Source organism: Trematomus bernacchii, unplaced genomic scaffold (assembly GCF_902827165.1).
Source record: "Trematomus bernacchii unplaced genomic scaffold, fTreBer1.1, whole genome shotgun sequence".
NCBI lineage: Eukaryota > Metazoa > Chordata > Actinopteri > Perciformes > Nototheniidae > Trematomus > Trematomus bernacchii.
In genome coordinates, this window is record NW_022987582.1 from 670350 (window position 1) to 697406 (window position 27057).

General features: G+C 41.5%; 1 protein-coding gene across 7 annotated transcripts; it reads right to left on the minus strand.

Annotated features, from left to right (window-relative positions):
* Window positions 1-9: 9 nt before the first annotated feature.
* ttyh1 (tweety family member 1) lies at window positions 10-26878 on the minus strand. Of its 7 annotated transcripts, none has more exons than XM_034128039.1 (16): window positions 26319-26878; window positions 25603-25736; window positions 21553-21718; window positions 19918-20147; window positions 16941-17052; window positions 12377-12711; window positions 7380-7475; window positions 7128-7200; window positions 5522-5597; window positions 5290-5345; window positions 4914-5006; window positions 4731-4823; window positions 4335-4474; window positions 3643-3810; window positions 2065-2143; window positions 10-1078 (listed from the first exon to the last, which is right to left on the minus strand). In XM_034128039.1, the coding sequence occupies exons 3-16, from the start codon at window positions 21685-21687 to the stop codon at window positions 995-997; spliced, it is 1770 nt and encodes a 589-aa protein (XP_033983930.1). In that variant the 5' UTR covers window positions 21688-21718; window positions 25603-25736; window positions 26319-26878; the 3' UTR covers window positions 10-994. The 7 variants fall into 7 exon arrangements, with proteins under 7 accessions (XP_033983930.1, XP_033983929.1, XP_033983935.1 ...); XM_034128038.1 differs by having other exon boundaries at window positions 25603-25748; XM_034128040.1 differs by lacking the exon at window positions 26319-26878 and adding an exon at window positions 1577-1645 and having other exon boundaries at window positions 1029-1078; window positions 25603-26266.
* Window positions 26879-27057: the final 179 nt, after the last annotated feature.

The window sequence follows — 27057 nt, forward strand, 5'->3', positions numbered from 1 at the left end:
AAGACCAGCTGAAGGTTATTGAAGTTATTTTTTATTTATATTAGACTCTTGAGTGTAAAAGGATGCCATTCAAAAGGAGCATTGATAACCATACAAACTCAATTCAAGGGGTTAACAAGGTCAGTTGGCAGGGAGGGGGGATTCAATGAAATCTCATACCAGACCATATATACACAAAACCTCTTGGAGAGATCTCAGAAACCCAATGCTATACATAGTTATTATTGCTAGTTACGGTAGGGCTACTGCAGCGCCAGTAGCAAGAATCATATTGCTATGTACCTGCTATCATTGCATGGGATTTGTAGTTCTTTAGTGGCAGTTGTAGTTCTCCATTCAATCATTAAAACAGGGTCTTCTTGGTAGCCCTCAAGTATTTTTTTTTAAAGAGCAAATGTTCATGATTATTCAGATATTATAGACAGTGACATATACAGAATACCATTAGGTAATACAAGGAAAATACAGAATTGCCACCTATAAAAAGTAATAATAAAAAAACATGATACCAAGTGAGGGAACTGCTTAACCATTCACAGAAGAAAAAAAAGTGTCTTGTTGCTACGTGCCAGTGCTTTTCTACAACAATATTTATATAAAAACTTAAAAATAAATTGGTGGTACTGATACATTTAAGAATATAAAACTACAACGTAGTAACGTCAATACCATTCTGACTTGCCTCACCACTGTTCACAGTTTACACAGAGTTTGGACAGACGAGGGGAAATAATTTAGAACAAGTGGACTTGGTTCATATTTGCACAACCATATACCAGTATATCATTGTCGGTTATATCAACAGTCCATTTGGACCTGTTTCTTTTAAGTGCTTCTAATAATAATACTCAGTGGTACTGACGTTATGCACTTTGAATTCACACCTAGCATTCATTTTATTTAGATTAGTTTCTTTTTCATTTCAGTAAAGTGTCCATTCATATGAAAACTAAACAGATTTTTTTCTATACATTTCCTAACAAAAAAATAATAATCAACGTGAATACAGGTTCCTCGAATGGGCGGGGTTGGGGTGTGATTGACCTCCCCCGTAACCAGTCAGCATGCTGGGAGAGTACTGCACGCCCCGAACAGATGATGGGAGACAACAGGAGACAGGTTCAGATGTCCAAAGGAGTGTTGAGAGAAAATAAACGAGAAGAGAACAACATTTGTTATTCACACACAGCATTAACTCAAAGGCAGCAGGACAGCAGGACATGACTTATTCACTATCTGACCATCAGGCTTTAATACATCAAAGCATCATTTGAAATCTTAAAGGAAAAAGAAGTAAAGCTCATACCGCTTCACTTGATTCCCTCCTTAGTTCTTAATATGTGCATTACTTTGACAACAAAAGTCCACTTACTAGCTTTTTCCAGATTTCAGCTGCATCAAGTCTCCCTACATGCATGCAGCTTTCTCATTACTCATGGATGTAGTTAATTTGTTATAACACAAGAGTTTGGTCATGTTATGTATTAGTAATTCATTGGGGGGGGATTAAACTCCAGACTCCATCTGCTGAGGAACATTGTAAGATGCAACTAAAAGCTGAGAGGGATCCTCTAACTTTGTTCTATATGTAGCTCTTTCCTGAAGCTTTTAGCTGCATCACGTCTTGCATGTGAATGGAGTCCACCTGTCATGGAGAGAGCTAAGTTGTCATGAGACTGTACGTTTAGTCCCGAGTTAACATGTGGTCATACATTATGTATATACAGACTTCCTCAGGGAATGACCATGAGATGCTATTGAAAGCTGCACATTTCACATTCATCATTATCTTCATTTAAATAGTTGTTTTCAAGGTAAGTTGCTCTGTAAAATGGCCAGATAGTGATAAGAATACATACAAGACAAATTAGTAACAGTGACAAAATGTAAATTCATGTTTTTGCGGGTTTTGAAGCATCGAAAAAAAGAAAAGAAAAGGCCAGCCCACAGGGTCCTGCGAGGTCACCATATTAGTCCGTTTGATACTGATTATAAAGCGAGCGTGTGCACTAACAGCAGAGATAAAATGGCACTGCGATGGCGTCACAAGTACAGAGGACTCACAGAGGGGGGTGGGGACTGCCTGTCAGTCAGGGGTAGGCTCTCATAGCCAGGGTTGCCATTGGAGGAAACGTTTGGAGTCCTGTATAGAGATAGAAAGAGACAAGGACAGGAGAGAGGGAGAGGAGGAACCGAGGATGAAGGAGAGAGGGAAACAGGGGTGAGACACATTGAGAAAGACAGACGGGACGGGGGCCGCGGGGTGACAGGAGCCAAGGACAGGTAACAGGAAAGAAGGAGAAAGAGCGGTTAGAAATATAGCACTTAGTAAACTAGTAGGTATTATTACTACTGAGAGCCGTACAGTCCACTCCTGACTGATGATGCACTGCAGGGTTCGTACAATAATCTGCAATTACATGCATTTAGAGCTGGGTGTGACTCACCAGTCCCATTTCAGCTGTAATGTTGTTTTCCTAATGAATCTGTTTATCTGCCTGATAAACCCCAGAAAGCTTTTAAAGCAATCCCGAGCAGATGTCATTTAAGAGGAGTGGACTGTATGTTTAGAGCTAGCTGAGTTTCTGAGCCTTGACACTTTGGTTTTGTCAGTATGCTTGTGTTTATCTTTGTGTTAATATTAGATATGGGGAGCTGTCAAGATGACCAGCTGGTATTAGCAGAAGGAAGTTATAATATAATCCACGATTATGTTTCTCAGAGCTCTGACTAAACTTGGAAACATCAGTGAGGGAGAAAGGGGGAAACAAAATTGAATAATGGAAAGCTAGAAGAGAGGGAGAACCAAAAAGGGAGAAGGAGGTATGACAAAGAGCGAAGGACAGATCCAGAGAGATAGCTTGAGAGAGTTTGGACACCACGGTGAGGAGACAGATGAGAGCGAGACAGAGGCAGAAGGGTGTCTTTTTTAGGTGGGTGGGGTGGGGGGGGGGGGGGGTTACCTATATGGTCAACCTGAGCCTCACATCGCCGGAGTTTTTACGAGCGCGGCCTCGTCAATGACACCCTCCCCCCAACACAGCAGTACTCTACTACTGTTTAGGAGACAGGACGCCATTTGAGACAAGATCTGTGAGAAATGAACCGAGCGGCCTATATCGTCTGTCCTGAAACACTCGACAGACGGATAGACAGACACACAGACAGACAGACAGACCTCTGGAGTTGTGTCTGTTTCTCTGCCTACCCTGGAGTCCATATTGACCTGTCTGTGTGTCTGTCTGCAATGCATGTGCTGAACCTAACAGCTCTGTGGACTACATGTCTGTGTAGAGGAGAGAGTGTGTGAACCTAGCTGGCTATACTACACTATTCTCTGGTAAAGATGGGTGTCTAACAGTAGGTGTGTCATGAATAAAGTACTGTATTGAGGGGGAAATCTGTGTACCTTCACCAAAAAGAGTATGTGTCTGCACAAAAATGTCTCAAAAGTGTCTCTATGTGTTCTTTACTCTGCGATCCCTGATCAGTATCAGTATAAAAGTTGCCCAGAGGTAGAGATCTCGACACAGAAACACAAACTCGGTGCGTAAACTGTATCCAAGAGCAACCTCTGACTGCAACATCTGGGACGTTCTGTCTGTCTGTCTGTCTGTGTGTCTGAGTGTCTGTGTTACTCACGGGAGGGGCGGCGCGCTAGAAAAGGGGGGTGTCCACCCAGCACCCGGGTAATTATAGAAGGGGGTGATGGCCCCTCGCTGAGACCCCGTGGCCGTCTGTCTACGTGCCTGATGGGAGGTGAAGGGGTCCTCACTCTCGCTGTCCGAGTCTTCATACTCCTCTGATTCACTGTGGTCGTCCATGAAAGAGACAGAGAGGGATACGTGTGAGTGATGATGAGCACCACTGTGCTTATTACCTCTTCTCTTCATAGCTGTATGTGTTCTGATGTCTTACAACACACCTCCATGATTCTCTCTGTCACTATTCCTGATTGGATAGACATAATAATAATCCGCTCTCAGCAGATCCAACAAACCTGTGCCGCTTCTACCAAACTCCTGAATGTGCAAAATGAGAAATAAATTTAATCTAGGAGTTGTTTGAAGAAAGCTTACTGTATATCTTTTTAGGCATGCAATTGTAACTCTTTTTTTTTTAACATTGTACAGCATGTAGCATTGTATAGCATGCAGGAACTTTAAACCAACATGAATCTACATTAATCCCAGAGTCTTTTACTACTTTTGGCAATGTGTATGCAAGGCAATTCAAAGCGTATAAATGAGTGAAAATGTCAACAGTAACAACTGATGGTAGAAGAAACACCTATAGCGACAGTATGCACCACACAAATAGTTCTCACTCCTCACCTGGGGAAGCTCCTCCAGGCGCCGGGCAGAGAGCAGAGGATGGCAGTGAAGGCCAGCGCAGAGAGGAAGGAGTAAAGGGAGAGGTAGAGCAATCCCTCCATCCCATCATAGCACAAACCTTTCAAAGAGTCGATGTAGTCCTGGAGAAAACACAGAATATGTCAAGAAGCATGTTGGGTAATTAGCTGTTATTAAATATCCCTGTTTCGGGCTGCACAATATATTGTTGTCAACTGAATGTGTGTGTGTGTGTGTGTGTGTGTGTGTGTGTGTGTGTGTGTGTGTGCGTGTGTGTGTGTGTGTGTGTGTGTGTGTGTGTGTGTGTGTGTGTGTGTGTGTGTGTGTGTGTGTGTGTGTGTGTGTGTGTGGGGGGGGGGGGGGAGGGGGGAGGGTTACCTTATTCAGACCTCGGCAGTTCAGCAGTGCCACCAGTTGATGGAAGTTTCCCTCTGTGGAGTTGAGTATCTGCTGAACCTCCCTGAGTGATTTCTGTAATGACGAAACATTAGTTAGATCAAAATCACTGGAAGAAGGGGAGGAAATGTTTCTTAAGATCTTTGTTTACAAATTCTAACAAACCTCAGCTTTGGGGAACTGTGTGAGAGCGTTTCTGTCCAGATTGGAGAGGTGTGTGTGGATGTTGGACAGCGCCCTCTGCGACTGTGTCATCACCTGCAGCCAACAAGTCAGTGACGTCAGGCACTTTTAATTGACGTTATTGCTCAAATATATGATTAATATACTGAGAGATTAGCTATTTATCTGCAGAGCAAATTATTTAAGGACAGCACACGCAGCAACAGCTGTGCCTCCTGTCCTCAAATAATTTGTCCTTGGGCAAGTGTGACATGCAACCTATTCTCTGAAATCAAAGAAGGCAGGAGTGTCAGCTAAATGCCTGTGATGTGCTATGTTATATACATAAATACATGTGACTGTCAGGAGGTCACATTACCTGTTGGAACGGACTGTTCATGCGCCTGCTGCAGGTCAGGTAATAATCCAACACATCTGAATGGCCAGCAAAACACCAGTGCACAACAGATCAGCGCATAATAGAAACGATGTGGGAACATTTCACTCATTATATTAGTTTGTGCTGACATAAGCACAGTTTGGGGGTGAATCAAGTTCATTGTAGAAATGGGAAACAACTAGCACTTTGCACAGGGACAGGCATACTGTACCTGAGCTTGTCCCAGTGTTGAAGTTGGTGGAGTTAAGAACAAATATGTTTGGATCTGTGCAGAAGTCACTGAGAGCCTGGGAAAATCAGCCAGGGAGAGAATCACAGGCGAAATGAAAAAAAAAAGCAGAGGATAGAAGGAGGGTAAGAGAAAAAATTGTCACAGGGGAAAAGTTAGTCGACACACTGACCGACTGACATAGTTTACCTCCACAGATATCTGACAGCGGCTCACATTACACGGTCAAATATTGATCTGGATAAGCTGCCACCTTGATTTATTTCTATTGGCTCATTACTCATAGCCTCCCCTTTGTTGACCTGTATGTACTTCTGGCCTGTTTTAGAAGAGGGTAGCACACCCACAGTCCCTTTCAACGTGAGACGGCCCACCAGGAGAGGGAGTAAGAGCCACACAGAGAGCCCGGCTGCTGACGGGAAAAGCGGCAACCCGGGACAGAATAAAGTGGACAGTTCCACAACTGGCCCATTGTTTCCCTGTCAGTAACCAGGGACAGAGCGGCTCTGTGTGGACACACAGGCATTGGGACCATCTCCCGCCAGCTCCACATGACACTGAGTCTCTTAAACTGGACAGCAGGGCAGAAAAACAGCCACTATTTACCCTCTTCACGCACCCCCAGACCAAAAAACAGTCTCCCCCTTCAGAGCGTAGGAGCAAACTTCAGAGTGGAAACTGAGGAAGGGCACAGCTCTGTCTGAGATATAATAACTGTCTTTGTGCTTTGTTCTTTATGAATGTAACCGCCTAAATATAAGTCAAAGCACACTGGTGGGCTGTTGTCATCTTTAGGGCGTTAAAAGCAGAACATTGTGAACAAGTGAATTTTACTTTAGAGTATTACACTCAGACTTTAACCTCCCTGCGTCTGAAGCCCCAAGGGACCGAAGTACAGTACAGCTCTCTCTCTCTTCCTCTCTCTCTCAGACTGATCTGGAGATGCTCGCTCTTCCTCTCCCCTCCTCTGTCTTGTTGAAAGCACTTCTCTTCATCTTCCATCTCATAAACGCCCACACACTTGGTAACACACTTACACGGAAAAGACACGCACTTTGATGCACAAACACAATTTGTTCACAAACACGCTTGTGCACACGCGCATTGAATCTTTAATCTCTGCCCTATTTTCCTGCCTTTTTGGTGCTCTGCCACGACTGCAGCGTTCCCTAGGAGGCAGATCTTTTCACAGTTTAGCACAATGGACACAGAAATCACACACACACAAAAACACACACACACACACACACACACACACACACACACACACACACACACACACACACACACACACACACACACACACACACACACACACACACACACACACACACACACACACACACACACACACACACACACACACACACACACACACACACACACACACACACACACACACACACACACACACACACACACACACACACACACACACACACACACACACACACACACACACACACACAGCTTTGGTCTCCTGTATCTCCCGCTGAAGCAAACCCATGTCAGTCCCATTCACCATTCACTTCCCATTCCTCCAGGCCTTCATCCCTCCTCTCCCTCTCTCTGTTACTGGAGTACTCACCACCACAGTGGCCGTCTCCAGGCCCAGGGAGCCCCAGCTCAGGAACAGGGCCAGCCAGGCCAGCACGGTCATCCTGTGGGGGGGGGGGGGGGGGGGGGGGGGGGGGGACGACATCGCAAACAAGAGAGGACTCCATGACCATCCAATAAGATTTGCATAGTTTGTGTCTTATGAAAGAAATTGAGTGTGTGTGTGTGTGTGTGTGTGTGTGTGTGTGTGTGTGTGTGTGTGTGTGTGTGTGTGTGTACTCACAGGATGAGCAGCCAGCGGGCTTGCTTGGCCAGTCCCAGCAGAATGAACAGACACACGATGAGGTCAAGCAGCAGCAACAACACGTAGGACAGCCACCTATGACAGAAACACACAGAAAATCACATTACATTACAGACTGTTGAGAAACGTTGAATCCTATATCCAAAGGTTCAGATTTAATTATTTGAGAACTGAAAACAAAACATCGGCCTATTTGTTGCAATGTTATGCTGTTTTATCCCATATGGGATACTACACTGCAGCCAGAACCCTTGAAGGCAAGGCAAGGCAAGGCAAGGCAAGGCAAGGCAAGGCACGTTTATTTATATAGCACCTTTCAACACAAGGCAATTCAAAGTGCTTTACAAAAATGGAAGACATTATGAAAATGGCATTTAAAAACAGTCATTAAAAAGCAAAGATAATCAAATAAACATTAAAATAAAAAATACAAGAATAAAAGTTACAGTGCAGTTTAAGATATGAATAGTTCAATTAAAAGCAGCGGCAAAAAGTCTTCAGCCTGGATTTAAAAGTAGTAAGAGTTGCAGCGGACCTGCAGGTTTCTGGGAGTTTGTTCCAGATATTTGGAGCATAATAACTGAACGCTGCTTCTCCATGTTTAGTTCTGACTCTGGGGACAGAAAGCTGACCAGTCCCTGAAGACCTGAGAGATCTGGATGGTTCATAATTTAGCAGTAGGTCAGAAATGTATTTTGGGCCTAAACCATTCAAAGCTTTATAAAGCAGCAGCAATATTTTTGAAATCAATTATTTGACACACAGGAAGCCAGTGTAAAGACTTCAGAACTGGAGTGATGTGATCCACTTTCTTAGTGTCAGTGAGGACTCGAACAGCAGCGTTCTGAATCAGCTGCAGCTTTCTAATAGATGTTTTAGTGAGACCTGTAAAGACACCATTACAGTAGTCCAGTCTACTGAAGATAAAAGCATGGACAAGTTTTTCCAAATCCTGCTGTGACATTAGTCTTTTAATCCTGGATATATTCTTTAGGTGATAGTAGGCTGATTTAGTAACTGTTTTAATGTGACTGTTGAAACTCAGGTCAGAGTCCATGACTACACCTAGATTTCTGGCTTTATCTGTTGTAATTGGAGAAAGTTCTGACACATCCAGTCATTGATTTGTTCAATGCACTTACTCAGTGTTTGAATTAGAGCATAGTCTCCTGGTGAAATTGTTACGTACATTTGTGTGTCATCCGCATAGCTATGGTAACTTATTTTGTTGTTTTTCATTATCTGAGCCAGTGGTAGCATGTAGATGTTAAAGAGAAGAGGCCCCAAGATGGAGCCTTGAGGTGTCATATGTGTCAACTCAGATGTGTATTTACCTATAGAAACAAAGTTGTTTCTGTCCTTTAAGTAGGATTCAAACCAATTTAGAACTGTTGCCGAAAGTCCCACCCAGTTTTCTAGTCGGTCTAGTAATATGTTGTGGTCAACAGTGTCAAACGCAGCACTGAGATCTAATAATACTAACACTGAAGTTCTGCCACTGTCTGTGTTTAAGTGGATGTCATTGAAGACCTTTACAAGAGCAGTCTCAGTGCTGTGGTTTGGACGAAAGCCTGTTGGAACACATCGAAACAGTTATTTAAATGCAGAATTTTTTTTAATAGCGGTTTAATGACTGCAGTTTTCAGGCCCTGTGGAAAAACACCTGAGTGAAGAGAGTTGTTTACTATATGAAGTAGATCTGAGGCCATGCAATGAAAAACATTTTTGAAAAATCCTGTTGGAATAACATCAAGGCAGCAGGAGGAGGATTTCAGATGTTGTATAATGTCCTATAGGTTTTTATCATGGAACCTGATGCAGAGGCACTGACTGCTTGTCTGATTTTCTGAATGTTGTCAGTGAAGAAGGAGGCAAAGTCATTGCACGCCCTGGTGGATAGAAATTAAGAGGCCATTGACACTGGGGGGTTTGTTAGTCTGTCGACAGTAGCAAATAAGGCACGTGCGTTGTTTTTGTTTTTGGTAATGATGTCAGAGAAGAAAGACTGTCGTGCATTTTTCAATTCCAAATTATAAAGGCCAAGTCTTTCTTTATAGATTTCAAAATGAACCTGGAGATTTGTTTTTCGCCACCTACGTTCAGCTTTTCGACACTCTCTTTTTTCTGTTTTCACGGTCATGGCCTTTCTCCATGGAGATATTTTCTTGCCAGTCACTTATCTTAGTTGGAGCAATGGCATCTATAACATTTTTAATTTTTGAATTAAAATAATCTACTAGCTCATTTACTGAAATGTTAGCAGGGGCAAGTGTGGAAGAAAAATTCTGAGTAAACTAGTATTTTCAGTTAAATATCGCTTTGTAGTTACCTCTTTTTGAACATTTTTGTGAACAGAAATAGAGCTCTCAAAGAAAACACAGGAATGATCAGAGAGTGCAACATCAGTCACCACAACCTTAGAGATATTCAGACCCTTTGAGATGATTAAGTCCAGAGTGTGCCCCTTATTGTGCGTGGGCTCCGTCACATGCTGAGTCAGTCCATAGTTATCAAGAACACAGAACAGTTCTTTAGCCCCTCTGTCCTGGTGGTTGTCAACATGGATATTAAAATCACCAACAATGACTAGATGGTCAAAGTCAATACACACTATAGACAGCAGTTCAGTAAAGTCATCAAACTTGCTTGCACAGTATTTTGGGGGTCTATAGATATTTAGGAGAACATTTTTAATTCTATGGTCTATAGGTTTGTGTTGTTGTTTCTTTTACTTCTGTCAAATAGGTTAGACTTTGGTACCGGGTTTTATATCTGCATGATAGCAATTTAATAATTTTATTTTGTGTGGGAGAGTTTTAGTGTATTGTTTAGGTATGATCTCTGTTTTTGCTGGAGGATTCAGTGGCAGAAATTATGTATTTAAAGATCTCTGGGTAATATATGGTAAAAAAAAGAGAATACAAATATGACGTTGTTCAGAGTCCTGGAGGGCTTAATGTTTTTCATTCTTTCTTTCTTTCTTTCTTATCTCTTTAATCATATTGTGATTTCATGACTACTTTAGCAGACCTAAGATTAGTACACTTTATACTGGCAGTCACAAGCTTACATTTCAACCAACTTTTTCAGGTTAAATTTAAGGCTTGGCACCTTGTATATTTATAAAAAAGCCAATTAGTTTTCCCAGTATATCTTTGGTGTTGTGTAAAATATGCAGCGTTCCTGACAACACATTCAGATTTTTCCACTTGAGCAGGGATTAAAACTTGCTATCTTTTCCCACCGATCCCAGAAATAAAACTGCTGAGTAGTGTAATACGATTATAGGGCTTCTGACACTTCTGATCCGGGTATGCATTCCTCTATTAGTCAGAAATGACACTCATTGAGAGTGTGTGGTCAGCTTTACTCCCTTTTTGAGATAAAGCAGACTCAGAGAGGGGAAGTGGTGAGGAGGATGAACCTTAATTCACCCCAGTCTGTTTAAAAAGGCCGGACATGTTACATCATCCGTTTGCTGTGTGCGGTTAGTTTATGGGAAGCAGTACTTTGATATTGTTATTATTATGCAATATGGAATATGGAAAAGCCACCCACCAACCCGTCCCTCCAGAACATTTTGTCTCAATAGCATTAATAAACATGTAACTTTCATAAAGTATTCTCAGTACAGTTTTACAGCCTCTTCTATCCTAAAGGGCAGGGGTCTGTTAATGTTGATAAACAGTCTGCATGTGTTCAAACTTGTGAAATTGATCCAGATGGTTAATGTGTAATCTGCTTATTTACTACTTTAGCTTGTCAGAGTAGGGCATGGTTATAGGAGCAGACTGGAAATGTGTGCTAGATGCTACTCAAGGATCCGGCCTCCCAAGTCCCAGAAAATGGCTGCCAGATGTAAAGCAGTTAAACCCAAATGATGGATATAGCAGGCCTAGCATTTGCAGTAATGATTTTTTCAAAAGGACGTTTATTCCCATAAAATGCACCCATGACATGAATATGTTTTTAACTCATGCTGCCTCTGCTGAACAAGCAAAACTGAATGATCATGTAAGTGGATAATGAGTATTGTAAATGGGAGGAACAAGAGTCCAGCTTTTTTTATTAGAAGAATAGAGTTGCACCATTTATTTTTACTGGAAACATAAAATAGGATTTCTAGGAATCATTATATCTTGCACAATAACTAAGAGGAATTAGTACATTTTTTAGGCAAACTAACAACGGTCAGATTGTAAGCAGGAAATCAAAAGAAACAGCTAGCAATCAAGTTAACTAGAGAAAGAGTTATTCTTATTTTCCAGAACAGTCACTATTGCTACCAAATTCAAAGCACATCCATAGGAAATATGGATGTTTTTTGTTGTTGTTATCTTATTGTCCGGCAGTGGCTCAGTCAGTAGAACAGACCTAAATATGGAGTGTGGACATGTACTTGGAGAGGTCCCAGTTCACCTCTTGGGCCCTGCCGTGGTGCCCTTGAGCAAGACACTGGACACCCCCCCCCCCCCCATTCCCAATGCTCCGAGTACTAGGATGGGTTAAATGCAGAGGACAAATGTCACTGTGTGCGCTGTGTGCTCTGCATGTGTGACCATTACAGAGGGTTTCATCCTCCAAATTCTATGAGACAGATGATTCACTGTATTTTCCTGCCAAATAACTAAGCTCTTTCCTGAGACATAAGTTAAATCTGGAATTATTTGGAATCTACAAACCCATCAAGTAAAGTGTTGCTTATATTGCAGCTGAAACACATGGAATTAAATCAGTGGATCATACAGGATTATAGATATATCTTATTTATATTTGATTGTGGGCGGTGTATGGAATGATGTATTAAATCATCCTATAGACACACCCTTAATATGCCTTTGGGAAAAGTTCTGAGCATCACCTAGTGTCATTTACTACAAATTATTCAAAAATAAGTATATTTCCAATGTGTATTTGATCCAAATTAAACATCTACCGGTCAATTCTTCAATCCAGGTTGTGTTGTGCAGCCTCACCTGTAGTCCTCATTGACCATCAGCGTGTTGGCCGCCCAGCCGGGGGAGAAGGGGCTGGGCATCAATCCGCTGCTAGGCACCAGTGTGGGGGCCACAGAGGGGGGCGCCGGGGTCAGAGGGATGATGGACGCCCCGCTGATACTGTCGTTCCCCAGGCCTGCATCAATACCGGAGCGAGCCAGCGAGATGGAGGAGAGGAGGTTGATCACGTTGTCAGACAACCTCCGGCAGTTCCTCGTCGACGTCAGGAAGGGTTTACTGCCGGTGAAGAGCTCCTCCATGGAGGTCAGGGGGCCGGAGACAGACAGCTGCAGCCCAGAAATTGTGTCTGTAATCTTTAGAGAGGGAGGATAAAGAATGGGAAGGTGGTTAAGTGGGACGGAAACCACAAAATAGAGATGATGATGATGCTCGTAAAGTCGTGGCCAGCTCTGAGTGGTTTGTTATGAAGATAGAGAGCTGAAGACTGTGGGCATCTCGGTGCCTTAGCTTTCTAATGCATGTCTCTCACAATCTATAGCACAAGTTAAAGCTGAGTTAAAAAGCACTTCACTTCCTCCTACTTGCAAACTTACTTATAAAACGACTTTGAAATGTATGACACATCAAGGACTCTTAAGTTGTTTAAGGAGATGAAGCAGTACATACAGAAGTTTCAGACATGTTTCAGTATGACTGTGCAATCATGATGAATAATTTATTTATTATCTGACTCATTTTAAGCTAATTATTAGCGGTTTATGATGTTTTTGTAGAGCTACCTTCTTATTATCCAGTATTTTACCCCTCTGTATTTGATTTCTTATATTCTTCGTCTACCAGTAGCAGAAGGTTTTTCCTTCTTCAGCTAAGTTCTCTTTTTGTTTCAATTCTAGCCAACTTCCTATTACTTAATCTCTGTATAAATATATTTTTGTAGTACTTAATACATATTTAATGTTAACCCATATGCCAATGGCTCCTGCATGGAAATATATATCACACAGATCAGAAATTACCTTTTTCCAACCCTGTTTATTTTGTCACAAGACTGCTATCAGCAGCTAAATCAAGCTGGATGTATAACATGTGTACATTTTCGATTCATTTGCAATGATGTTAGTTCCTAAATGCCACTTGTTTTGTTAGTTAAGTCAAACGAAATGCCTTCAGAGCTGAAGGGGTGTTGTGTGTGTGAACCAGGGGTCTTCCATGAAAACATGTATCTCTATGAAGAGATGTCATTGTTTAAAAAGTTTAAAAAGCACTCGGTTAATCTTTCTTCCTGACTAGAATAACCAAAACCTCCAAGACTATGATAGATTTATTATTTACTAACAAAGCTGACAGAATAGTGAAAACATACAACTTCCTGACTGATCTTTCTGACCATAATCTTGTTCTTTTTGCCAGGAAACTCACAAAAAAAAGGTTCATGGCCACACCTAAAACCCCTGCCTTGGCTTCACGCTTCATCCCCAAAAACCTGCAACAACGTTTTATGGATGCAGTGAAAATGATTAATTGGGGGGACACTCTGTCCTCTGAAGATATTGGTGAAAACAGTGATCTGTTTATATTTAAAATGAATGATGCAATGTCTTCCTTCTCAAGGAGAGGGTGCCTTAGGGACAGGAAGGAACATCATCTTCCCTGGCTGAATCTACAGTGCAGGAATTTAATTAAATCTAGAGACCAACTATTAAAGCAGAGCGTAAAATCCGGACTATCCACTGACAAGACAGAAATTCACTCATGCTCGTAACAAGGTAACACAAACAATAAGACAGGCCAAAGCAAACTTTTTCATCATCATAATTGAAGGTGCGAAAGGTAACGGTAAAAAAGTTTGACAAATCTTAAATAAACTATTAGGTAAACATAGAATTAAAAATCAATGATGCCCTGATAAAAGACCCTGCCGTGTTGGCCAGCTCTCTAAATGAGTATTTCATAAATAGTGCTCTGGACATTACAAAGCTCTTCCCGCCATCTAAGGTCTCACCTAGCCCGACTGTGGATACACACCCCGTTTTTGACCTGGAGGAAATCACAGAGGTGGAGGTAAAACATATAATCTTAGGGTTAAGAGGTTCTAAGGCTAGGGATGCAGATGATTTAGACACCAACTTTATAAAATCACATATCGACGGTCTAATAAAACCAATTAGTATGTTAGTAAATCAATCTATTAGCACGAGGGAAGTTCCATCGTCCTGGAAGGTGGCCACGGTGACACCGATCTTTAAATCTGGGGATAAGGCAATGATGTCCAATTACAGACCAATCAGCATCCTCCCCTGTGTCTCTAAGGTAGCTGAGAAATGGGTGTCAAAACTAATCACCAAACACTTAGATAAAGGTTTCGCTCCACTCCACCCAATGCAGTTTGGTTTTCGTGCTCACCACTCCACTGAGACAGCTAACTGTGTCTTTGTGGAAAAGGTTAAGTGTGTGTTGGACACGAGCCCATATGTAGGTGCTGTCTTCCTTGATCTCAGGAAGGCTTTTGACACTGTTGACCACCAAGTGCTCCTTACAAAGCTGATGTATTTACATTTTTCGGCAGATTCAATACAGTGGGTTGAGTCTTACTTATCGAACAGAAAACAGTGTGTTTTGGTCAACGGAGCCAAATCCCCCTACCTTGTGAACCCCGTTCCATTCTTAGACCATTACTGTTTTCTCTGTACATTAATGACTTGCCTAATGTATGTCCTGATTTGAATGTGCAAATGTATGCCGATGATGCGGTCATCTTTGTACACGGGAAAAATACTGAAATAATCACATCCTGTCTCTCAAATGCTTTGGACAAGGTTCAACACTGGCTGAACAACATTTGCTTACAGTTAAATGCAAAAAAAACAGTATGCATGATGTTCAGTAAACGACCAGTCAAAATCGAAGGATCCAATGTGTTTTTAAACGGAGCAGAAATAGAACTAGTCTCCCACTTCAAGTATCTTGGAGTCATACTGGACTCGAACTTGACTTTTAAGAAACATATTAAGAAAGTATCCAATACCATTCAATTCAACTTGCTACATTTTAAACAAATTAGACCTTTCTTAACTGTCAATGCGGCAAAGTCATACCTCCACTGTATGATTCTATCCCACATTGAATACTGTTTGACAAACTGGTCGTTTGCTTGTGCCACAAACCTGAAACCCATAGAACAGCTGTACAAGAGAGCTATCAAGGTGTTTGACAGAAAGCCTTATTCATACCACCACTGTACCATCCTTGAAAAACACAATTTCTTGAGTTTTGACAATTGTAAGTCTTTTAAAAGTATGTGTTTTTTTTATAAATGTTTACATGGACTGGCCCCCCCTCCCTTAGGAGAATTCATCCACAAAAAACACACTGGACGCTGCACTAGGTCAGAAACCAGAGGAGACTGTGAAGTCCACTGCATACGGACCACTTTTGGACAAAATGTCCTTTCCATTAAAGGCAGCTCACTCTGGAATAGCCTCCCAACTGAGATACAGATTGTCCCACTCTCAATAGCTTCAAAGGTCAACTCAAAGAATAGTTGAGAAACAACCAGATGTGCAATCACCGCTAAATGCACTTTAACACAGGGGTATCTCCTCTTGCACTTTATGTATCTCTTGTATCTTCTCTTGCACTTAATATGTCGTAGCTGCTATAGTGTACTGCCATGTGGTAAATACTTGTGTGTGCTGCTCTTGCTCTTTTGCATATCATGTATTTATTTGTTGCTATGTTTACAAATGTCATGTTCTTATATGTTGTATGTCAGGACTACGGATGAAAATGAGCTCAAAGCTAAAATCCGGCATATTTACACTTGAAGCATTATTTGTCTAAAGTGTTCATTAATGTGCATTGTCCCTATTCAAATAAACGATTAAATTAAAAAAAGAAATGTAATGCTCTGACCAAACATTCAGTTACACGTGTTAAAGAAGAGTCTCTGGAAAAATCTGTCTTGTTCATATTTAAGTGTTTACATAATGAAGATGACATCCTCCTAACATTTATTATATTATAAATATATTTTGTCTGCAAACCTATTCCCTCTCTCTGTCTCTTTGTTTGATGCTATTGCTTTATGAGACATCTTACTCTAATTTTAACTATTTATATATTTCTTAAACTAAACTGATTAATTTATGTGTTTTTTCCATATACTGTATATATAAAGGTTTTTTTCCCATTCATTCAGGTATTCATTATATAACTGTAGCTCTCCTGACCTGTATCTTCTACAGTAGAAGCAATCTGACACAAAAAACACTGTCTGACCAAAGGGAAATCGATAAAAAACACTGTCTGACCAAAGGGAAATCGATAAAAAACACTGTGTATCGGATTTTCTCTCCCTCTCTGCAGACAACATGTAAGCACAAACACACACACAAACGCACCACACACGCACACACACACGCACACGCACACGCACACGCACACGCACACGCACACGCACACGCACACACACACACACACACACACACACACACACACACACACACACACACACACACACACACACACACACACACACACACACACAGGTTATTCTGCATGGCAGTTTACTTGCAGCACTCACCAGCAGATCGATGGAAGCTAGCGTATAATTGGCTGTGAGAAGAGACGAGGTCAACTGATACATCCCATCATTAGCCTCGCTGTTGCCATAGAAACCGATGCCTATGGCAACACTGCATAGGGAGAAAAAAAAGACAACGTGAAATCACTGTGGGAGGGTGTGTGTACAGTGTGTGTGTGTGTGTGTGTGTGTTTGTGTGTGTGTGAACGAGGGGGATAGAGAACAGATAGCAGAAGCATACATGTTATGTTTAATTCAGTGTGTATGTACATTTTAAATGAATGTGACACAAGGAGATAGAGCTGGAGAGGATGGGATGTGTGAGCTCTGGATGAGCATACCAACAGAGGAGGGGAAGGAATAAACAGATGAAGGGAAAAAAGTGGACTCTTAGCACTCAACGGCTAAGCTTCCACAAGGAAAATGTTCGAAATGTTAAACATAGCGACATGTTTACATATCTTCCTGTTATTCACATATTCAGATTAAGGCTCAGGCCAGATGTTCGTCAAATCCCCTCATACCCGAGAGGAATGGTATGACCCAATCTCCCACAAAGTATGTGACCCAGATTAGAAAGCAAGGGGGGAAAAGGAAAAGGAGGAATGTGTGTCTGCGTCTGTGTGTGCTTTGCATTTCAAGCTGCTAAATGTGAACGGTGTCTCAAGCAGCTGAATTTCACAAGACTGTTTTTTATACTTGGGACAAAAAGGCCACCATCTGGAGGAAAGGGTGTCACATGAAATATTTTCAAGAGGTAAACTGCGGCATTATTCTTTCATCCAGTCTGGCGCAGAGAGCATCAGAGGAGGAGACGAATACATTACGCTCCATAAGGGGGAGACACGGACCTACAATCTGTATATATGACATCACTGTGACAGCTGAAATCACAGCCCCTGTACATTGTGTTCTGTGATATAACAACACACTCTCGCAGCATATAAACGTGCAGGGAATAGACTGGAATATAATAGAAAGCACTACTCAAGCGTCAAATTGCAATATAATTTTATTACAGCACACAGCTCGGCCTGTAGCTTTAGATTTAAAAGGTCTGATGTGCAGCCGAGCTTCCCTTTAATGTCTTCTGCGTTATAAAAACGTCTTGGACAGATGTCAGGCGGCATATCTGCATAAGACATGCACCAAGATGCACCACAAGACATTTTACTCATACATAATCTGTTTCATATTTAATACTCCATAATTACATATATTTTGAATATATATATATATATTTGTATATATATATATAATATCTGCATGTATATTTTCTATTTCGACATGTATATTTTATATTTTATATTTTATTTTATTTTATTTCTATTCTTGTATATTTTGTTTTATTGTAAAATGCCTTTTATGCTGCTGTAACAAAAACAATTTCCCAATTTGGGATCAATAAAGTACGATCTATCTATCTATCTATCACCATGTAGACAGTGCACTGACTTGCACTGATTGCATGGTCACCAGATCTGAGGTGGGTAAATGACAAATGTACTGAAGTTGGGTGAGCTGAGATCATCCTCACACACACATTGATGGGGAAATCACTGAAAGCAACACACACAAACTAACACACACTGTGCGGTCATAGGCCTGTGGTCGGTCAACAGCAACTTAGCGTGACCATCAGCTGTCCTCTCCTCTTTGACATGGAGACAGTGTGACAGACATGACAGAGGAGAGAGGGACAGCTTGTGATTCACAGCCTAAAATTAAGTAAAATGTTGAGGTACTTGCATTTATTTAGGTATTTGTAGCTTATTTCGTATCATGTTCGACTACATTTCAGACCAACATTTGGTAGATTTGACTGCATTTATATGATTGTGATGTAGTTATTTTTCAATTGGATGTTTCTCCTTTGTTTACCCTTAATTGATAGTGATGAGAGAGACAGGAAATGTAAGGAAAGAGAGTGGAGGACTGACAACTGCGAATCAAACTGATGATTATATATGGGCCTTTACCGCTCGATGCATTCATATGAAAACTAGTGTGATCCCCAGTCCCTGTTGTGGGACTTTGCACAAAAAACTGTATTTTGTATTTTGGAGGTGTTATCTAGTATTTCACCGAAGAGTGATTTTCTCCTTAAACCTCTTAGATGCTTTCATTACAAGCAGTAGTTTGACATGTTATGAATACAGGCTAATAGGCATTTTTGCAGAGAGGTAGATAAGAAAGTGATGCTACTCTTGTGTCTGAAGACGGAGCAAAAAGACGTGAAACAGGACGACACAGGCTGGCCGTCCCAGTTTACTGTTTTTATGCTAAGGTAAGAGGTTTGATGGCAAATAGAGTGGTATTGTTTCTTTCAATTAAAGAAAGAAAGCAAATTAGTGTTTTTCCCAAAAGATATTTGCTGTGAAATAATCTTTTCAGGCTCAAAAAGATCAACTAATCCAAAAGTGTTTTGATTTATTTTGTGTCCCGTTTGAGAGAGTTGACCTCTTGGTTTGAAGTGGAAACTATAGTTCCACTTTGACCAGCTACAAAAACCTCATACTGCTTAAATAAGCACTGATGATAAATAAATAAATGATAAATGGTGAAATAAGTATTCAGAAGTTACAATTCCCCCCAAAAACACAATCTCCGCAGGGGTATCAGAAGAGTGTACTTTAGGTATCAAAAGTATTATTATATATTATTATGAATTTTTGGGGACTATTATTTGAAGGATTTCACTGGTTGAGTTGCATATTATTGATTGCTATATATACAGCTGTTTTTTTCTACTGCAGCAATGTATCATATTTTATAAGCCCTTAATATCGTAATCTGTACCCAGTACTTAGTTAAGAGTATGAACTAATACTTGGCTTTGCTGAATATGTTACTCAGTTTTTTTTACAGAATTGGTACTTTTACTCTGAATACTTCTCTTTCCGCTGTGAACACGTGACCTGTATGTATTTAGTTTTAAAATAAAAGTGTAATGCTGATAATGAATCATCTTCCTCACCAGCACAGCGTGACCGAAGCCACCGCCACCCACGTGACACAGCAGATGCCCCGCCCCTTCTTTCCGCTGTAACCGTGACCTGTGCTACCATCTTCATCCTCTTCCTCCTCCTCCGACCCTTCGCTTCGGTCGCCACGGTGACAGCAGCAGTAGTGTATGAGGAAGGAGAGGACCACCAAGAGGGAGATGACGAGAGCGATGGCTGACAAACTGGACAAAACCAGCAGAGTCTGAGAAAAAAAATGAAGAGGAGGAAGAGAAGGGATGAGTCAGTAAATGTGAAAAACTGCACTTTAATTTCATTTTTATAAGTGCAATTTGAGAGGGTTGAACACCAACTAATCGTGTTAAAATACATGGCTTGTCATATTGTCTCGCCCCCATGAAGCAACAGCAGATGATGATTAAAAAGGAATGAGAATATAAAATGTGTGCTTTACAGAGGAAGGTTTCGCAATACATTTGTTTTGATTCTTGACCATTTATAGTTGAAAAGCTTTAACACATCAATCCCTGATCTGCACCATAGTGAATATTAATGTCACTAAGCCATATCAGACTTTGCTTCTGATCAGGCTCCATGTCATAAAGTCAACATTACCCAAATGCTTCTTGCACATATCTACAGTATTATCCTCCATCCATCTGCCCGTCTGTCACGGCCCATTCCTCCACCTTCTCCCTATCTCACCTCCTGCTCTCTGAAGCCCCTCCCCACCCCACCTACCCCTCTTTCCCCACGCTCCCACTCACTTTCTCTCCCCCACTCTCCCCTCTCTTCCTTTCTATCCACACCACTGAATCTCTATTAATAATCTGTGACCTACTTAAATACATTCACTGCCACTCTCTCTCACTCCCACTCTCACTCTCTCTCTCTCTTTCCCTGCCCGGTATTCTGTTCAGCAACCTCCCCGCATTACTCATTCCCTCTCTCGTTTGCTCTCTCAGAGCACTTTCAGTCTCTTTTGTCTTTCTGTTCTGCAGGATAATTTGCTTCCCCCCCCCCTCTTTTTGTACCGCAGAGAAGTCACAAACACACACAGCGAGACACTGCTGGCAGAAACGTTTTGTATAAGAGCCTGTTGGAGGAGAAGGAGGATGAAAACGTTCATTTTGCAGCAGAAACTGCACAGTTTGGAATAAAAACAGACAATTGCAGCTGGAGGAACCTGCGAGAACACCAAGTTGAATCCCTTTCACTCACTGAAACAAAATATGAATTCAATTTGCACCATGCCAGAAGTGCAAGTGACACTTTAGAAGACAATTGCAGCATCTAAAGTGTGGTAGAAAATGGAAAATGTTAGATATGAGATAAGGGACTCTTTGAGTAGTTGAGTGCAATAGACCTACCAATAATTAGGTCAGTGAGTTGGCATGAAAAGCTTTATATAAAGCACTGTAAATGTCAGCATCACTGCTCTGCTGACTGCCTTTGCATTCAGCGATTTATGGAGCAATTTAAAGTGTCATGAAGAGCTAATTGCCCATCATTCAGTCACTTAATTGTAGTTCACCATAGCTGTAGAGTTATCACTCCAAATGGAGCAACAGTGCTGTAATGATTATGCAACGTGGCACCTTACATCGAGCAGTTACAGTGCAGCATGTGGTGTGGCAGGTGTGGGTTACCTGCTGGTACTCCCAGCTGTCGGGGACAAAGATGTTGTCCTTCATCTGCATGGTGAGGTCCAGCCGGGGGAGGGCGTGACACATCCTCACCCACAGCGAAGGGGTATAGCTGGGCACCGTTGCCATGGCAGCCATTTTCTACTGCTACCGGTCCCCCTCCTCCACCCTGCGGGAGTGAAGGAAAGACGGGTAAGAGCAACCAGGATGTGAACGAGAGCGGAGGAGAGGGAGCGAGGGTAAAGGAGGGTGAAGGACTGCGGAGCGGAGAGGACGGAAAGGTCACTGCAACTCTGAAGCTGCAGCGGAGGAAAGTAACTAAGTACATGTACTCAAGTATTCAAGCACAAATACTTTACTCGAGTTATTCTATTGTATGCTACTATATACTTCTAGTCCACTACACACTTTTGGAGGCTAATATTGTACTTTTCAATCCACTACATGTATGTGATACCTTTAATGATGACTAGTTACTTTAGATTATTAGATTACTAATACAAAATGTTATGTTATGATGTATTATTATAGCTAAAGGAGTATTTAGGTATCTTAAATTAGCTCCACATTTACCAGCTGCAATGTTAAAATTATGTCAGATGTATGCATCACTAATTCAGTACTAAATACATTTTTGAAAGAGGACCTTCTACATGATGAGTATTTTAACTTTCTGTTCCTATATATATATTTGTATGCTGATACTTCTGTGTTTTACTGTAATCATCATTTTGAATTCAGGAGTTTTACAGTTGTATCAGAGTATGTTTACACTGTATTGTTGATACCTTTACTCAAGCTAAGGATGCGAATACTTCTTCCATCACTGTGCTCCTCCACGTGGGCTCAGTGGAGAGGATTTATGAGCAGTGATCACCCGACCAAAGTGAGGGTCAAAATGTCAGTCATGGTTACTTGAAAGATGCTCTTGGGAGTGTACATCTGTGTTTACACCTCACTCAGAGCAGAGGCTGAAGTATATGAGTTGTTCTGTTTTTTTGACTATACCTTCAATTTCTCCTCGCCACATAAAGCTAATTTATCAAGCATTTATATTGTTTATAATATAAATGTATAATATAATCTATAAACTTTACAAGTGCCAATAATCTACAGTGATTTTGTTTCATTTGCCTCATTTAATGAATCAGAAATGTAAAGTGTTTGCTGTTTTGAGCATTGCAGAGATTGTTTCTGTTTAATATCATCTTACATTTAACCTTTGGGGGTCTTGGACTATTAGTGAATATGTGTTGCCTAAAACAAGATGTAACCTTGGGCTCTAGAATCTTGATTTTGGCATTCTTTGTCATTTCATAACACAGGCGATGAATTAATACCAGATGAAATGATAATAATCATTAGTAGCAGCCGGAAGGGTTTTGCTTTGAACACAGGGAGATTACGTGACTATATTTATAACAAATGGCTGTTATTCCCAGACCTCCCTCTTAACCTTATACAAGGGGTATGTACTATAGGAGCAGCCTGGACTATATAGGGCATATATGAGACCTTTGAAGAATTATGCGTAGTAGAGCATATGCAGGAAAAGAACAATGTATTCTCCACCATTATACAAAGAATGATATGTTTGACTGCATGGTGAACCGTTGCTTACTAAAGCCGGCCAAGGGGGAGAAAGTAGGGTAAATACAAAGGGCAAATCCGGTTAGCCAAAACATACACTGGAATCTTATTACAATGACGGAGCAGGGGGGGCGGGGGGGCTTCTGATACCGGGTACACAGATTAAGAGACCGTCAGAGCTTTACTGTTTAAGAAAGAAGTGTTTAAGACAGAGCGCACAACAACAGCACTGATGCCGTAATACAAAGAAGGATACAGCCCAGCTCAGTGCTGATATGACAGATACAATAGTGCATTTGATGATGTAATAATGTCAGATAGATTCTGAATTAAAGGCTTTTTATTATCTTTGAATGCAGCTGTTATTTCTTCAATTTGGCAGTATTCTACACTGCTGAGGCTCTTTACTATCCCTATTGATTCACGCATAATTGAGTTAAATACTGTGCATGATAAAAGTTTAGATTCAGTCACATTCACTGCCAGACACTTTCCCTTTCAGATTTGGGGCGTTTATGGCTGAAGTTAACAGCTCTCCCTTTGGCCAGACAGGGCAGCTGTAAGCCCATTACAATAAGTCACTTCACCTTAATGGTTCCACTGTCACAAGTCCAATCATCCCCAACTCTCCATTTCCATTATTAAAATCGTGCTGAACATAATGGTTGGCACGCTGTGAGGGTTGCATCCATCCACCGCACATCTGCAGTGTAAACAGACTGTGTGCTGTTATATTTATGCATTCCTTCATGATCATTTATCTAGAGTGAACTCATTAGATTAGATGTATTATAGCAGCTGTGAGGCAGGTCTATGAGGCGCATTTATCAGACTTTGGAGACGATAAAAGCTTTTTGAGAAGCATAATAATGAAGTAGGAGAATTATTCCACCATTAAAGGAGAATCAGTCTACCTGTTGTTATCACTATGTATCAATGGAGTGAGTCAAAATAGCAACGCATTTCCTTTGATGAATGTCAATACCGCACTAATTATGATTTCCCACCATATGAGACCCTGTATCAGAACATTTAAGACAAAAAAATATAAAGCACTAACTTATCTGTCTCAATGTGAAATCCCTCAATTAATTGGGGATGTATGAAGACATCGAGTCAAAGCTCAAATAGGATTCACCTTTGACCCCTAAAAGTTATTGAGGCCCCCTAATGAGGTGCTGATGGGGGGGGGGGGGGGGGTCACGGTTCTGTGGAGCAGCAGTTACTCAGCAGTTGTCACAGATAGGAAGCCTCATGTTGACGTGATGTCTCCTGCCAGCTTGTTATCATGCGTGTTACCATTGCATAACTGAAGCCAAATAAATGTGATTTTGACTTCAGTCGGTGGAGAGGAAAAAAAGGAAAGGGAGAGTCGTGGAGAGAGATGGTGAGAGTCCGAACCCCTGAAGAATTGGGGGAATATTTGTGTTGCGTTCAGTCTGCACGGAGCTCAGGCGACAGAGAATGAAACCACTTGCGTGATATGACTCCATGATGTCTAAATGTAAAGAAAAGGGCCATTTTGTGCAGCAGCTAATGAGAACAGGGCTGAGGCATCTCTGTCAGCTGAATTCAGGATCATCTTCAGCACGGGAAATTCATCTCCACCTTCATCGTTTTTATATAGATACAACTCTTTCCAGCAGAATATATATAATTAATGTAGTCTTTTTGCTGCTGAAATCTCCAATTTGCCTCATAAAATCTTTTATGATTCACATTACAGCCTAAGTGGTCGCCTAACTGCTTCTTAACAACAACCTTAATGACTGCAATTTATGTGAAAGCATTTCAGTCTCATGAGACACTACATTAGCCAGGAGGAATTAATTAACACCTTCATAAAGGGAGCAAAGTTAGCTTTATCTACTGAAGTGAAGCGACAGGCAAAGAAGAATACTCTCAATTAGAATTCCATTTTCACATTCATCTGTAAAATTCAGCTCCGCAACAATGAACCTTCAAAGTGAGTGCAGCTGACCGAAGGTAAGTGAGTGCAGCTCATAGCCAGTATGTCAGAGCAAATCAGTGCTTTGATGTGTGCAGGAGTCCAGCATGACAAGTTGATGGTGACAAAACGCTTCCACACTACTGACCACCGCAGAACAAGATATTCAATTATCTCGCACAGCACAAAAAAGCATTCAGAGAAGATATAAGACAAATTGAACTATAACTGGCTGGGAAACAATTGGATGCAACTAAACCATTACAGCATCTGATTCTGCAAATGGGAGAACATTCATCCATTACGTGTGAGAGTGGAAGAGATAAGCATGAATCCATTTAGGCAATATTGTGTTTCATGAATACCCATTAAGCATTTTTTAAAAGATACGCCTAATGCTGTAATGTGGTTTGACGCCCATTAAAATCAAATTTCACTTGTTTGATGATAAAGCTTTGCAACCATATCAACAATGAAGCCATAATCTACAGGAGAGAGAGAGATCAGGGTCTTACCTCTTGTCGGTTGTGTTGGGAGGTTTCTCTCTCCTCCTCGTCTCTTCTCTACGCCGGCGTCCGTGAAATATTTACCCACTCAAAGAGGTATACTGCCAGCCATCAACGCTTGATGCTCTTGAAAAAACATCATCCTGAAAAAATAGCTTGGGGACATGCCAAAAATATGTCAAGATTGGGAGAAAGATTGAGCCAATAATTCTTGCAGTGATTTAAATATGAAATAACCAATAATGGGATGGTTGTCTGGTGACAGTGGAGAGGTGCCTCACTTGATGGATGAGAGAGGAGCTCTCAGTGAGAGCGAGAGAGTGAGAGAGTGAGAGAGAGAGACAGACAGAGAGAGAGAGACAGAGAGAGAGAGAGGGATTAAGATTGAGCGAGACACCCCTAAGGGACCCTTTATCGTTGCACTGTAGCCCTTCGTAGCTTAACGCCCGAACGACTTCACAACACGGCAGCAACACGATATTGCCCAAAGATAATTAATCTGTTAACGGGGATTAGCGGGGTCTAACCCCTCACTCCCTTCAAATTGAGGCACACTTATAATGCCGACCCCCAACCAGCCATCCATGCACACTCCAATCAACCTGACCAATCTCCGTCCAGACCACCACACTGAACCCTGACCAGATTACTGAGAGAAAGAGTAAAAATGCAGCCTACTGTGCGCTAAATAATAGTGCAAAGCGATGTTTAAAAAACCCACTCACATGTTGGATGCAAAATAGTGAAGTCCTGTCTATGAGAGCACTGTTAGGTCAGCGATGTGTCGAGATAAGTAGAGATGCATATAAAATCAGAGTACGAGAGGCGAATAAGCACATAGATGAATATGGGGTGGGGGAGATGCAGGCAACATGAAATACTGAGGAGGGGAAAAAAAGTGGGTTCCCAGGGAGTGATGCTGAGAGAAAGAGGAGGGAGGGTGAGAGATGGAGTGAACAATGAATAGAGAGGGGGGAAAGCGGCATGCAATGGATTTTTAGGCAGAACCAGCTTTCAGTGGAGGCTGCAGAACAGCATCAACACTGATTTCAAGACGAGGTGGAAGAGGAGAAGATGATGATGGAAGGGATGAGAGCTCGCTGATGGAGATGCTCTATGGGGGGTTTGACTGGGGAATGTAAATTGAAGATATCATGGTCAAACACAGAGTAAAAAGAGTATGGTGTCTGTCTGCCATTGGAGAAAGGGGGGCAAAGCGAGCAGCAAAGAGGGAGGGGGCGGCGTTAGTTTTTCTGTGTCACTGAAAGAGAGTGGGGGAAGGGAGGCAGGGAGATAATGCGAGCGAGGGGGCAAACAGTAGAGCATACTCACTGACTCATATAGCCTATATGTAAAGTGTATGTGTGTGAAAGAAGACAGAATATTATGTATGCAAGAGTTGATCAGGGAGCGTTTGTGTCTGCATGTTGAACCGCTGCATCCAGGCCATCCATCGCGCTCTGA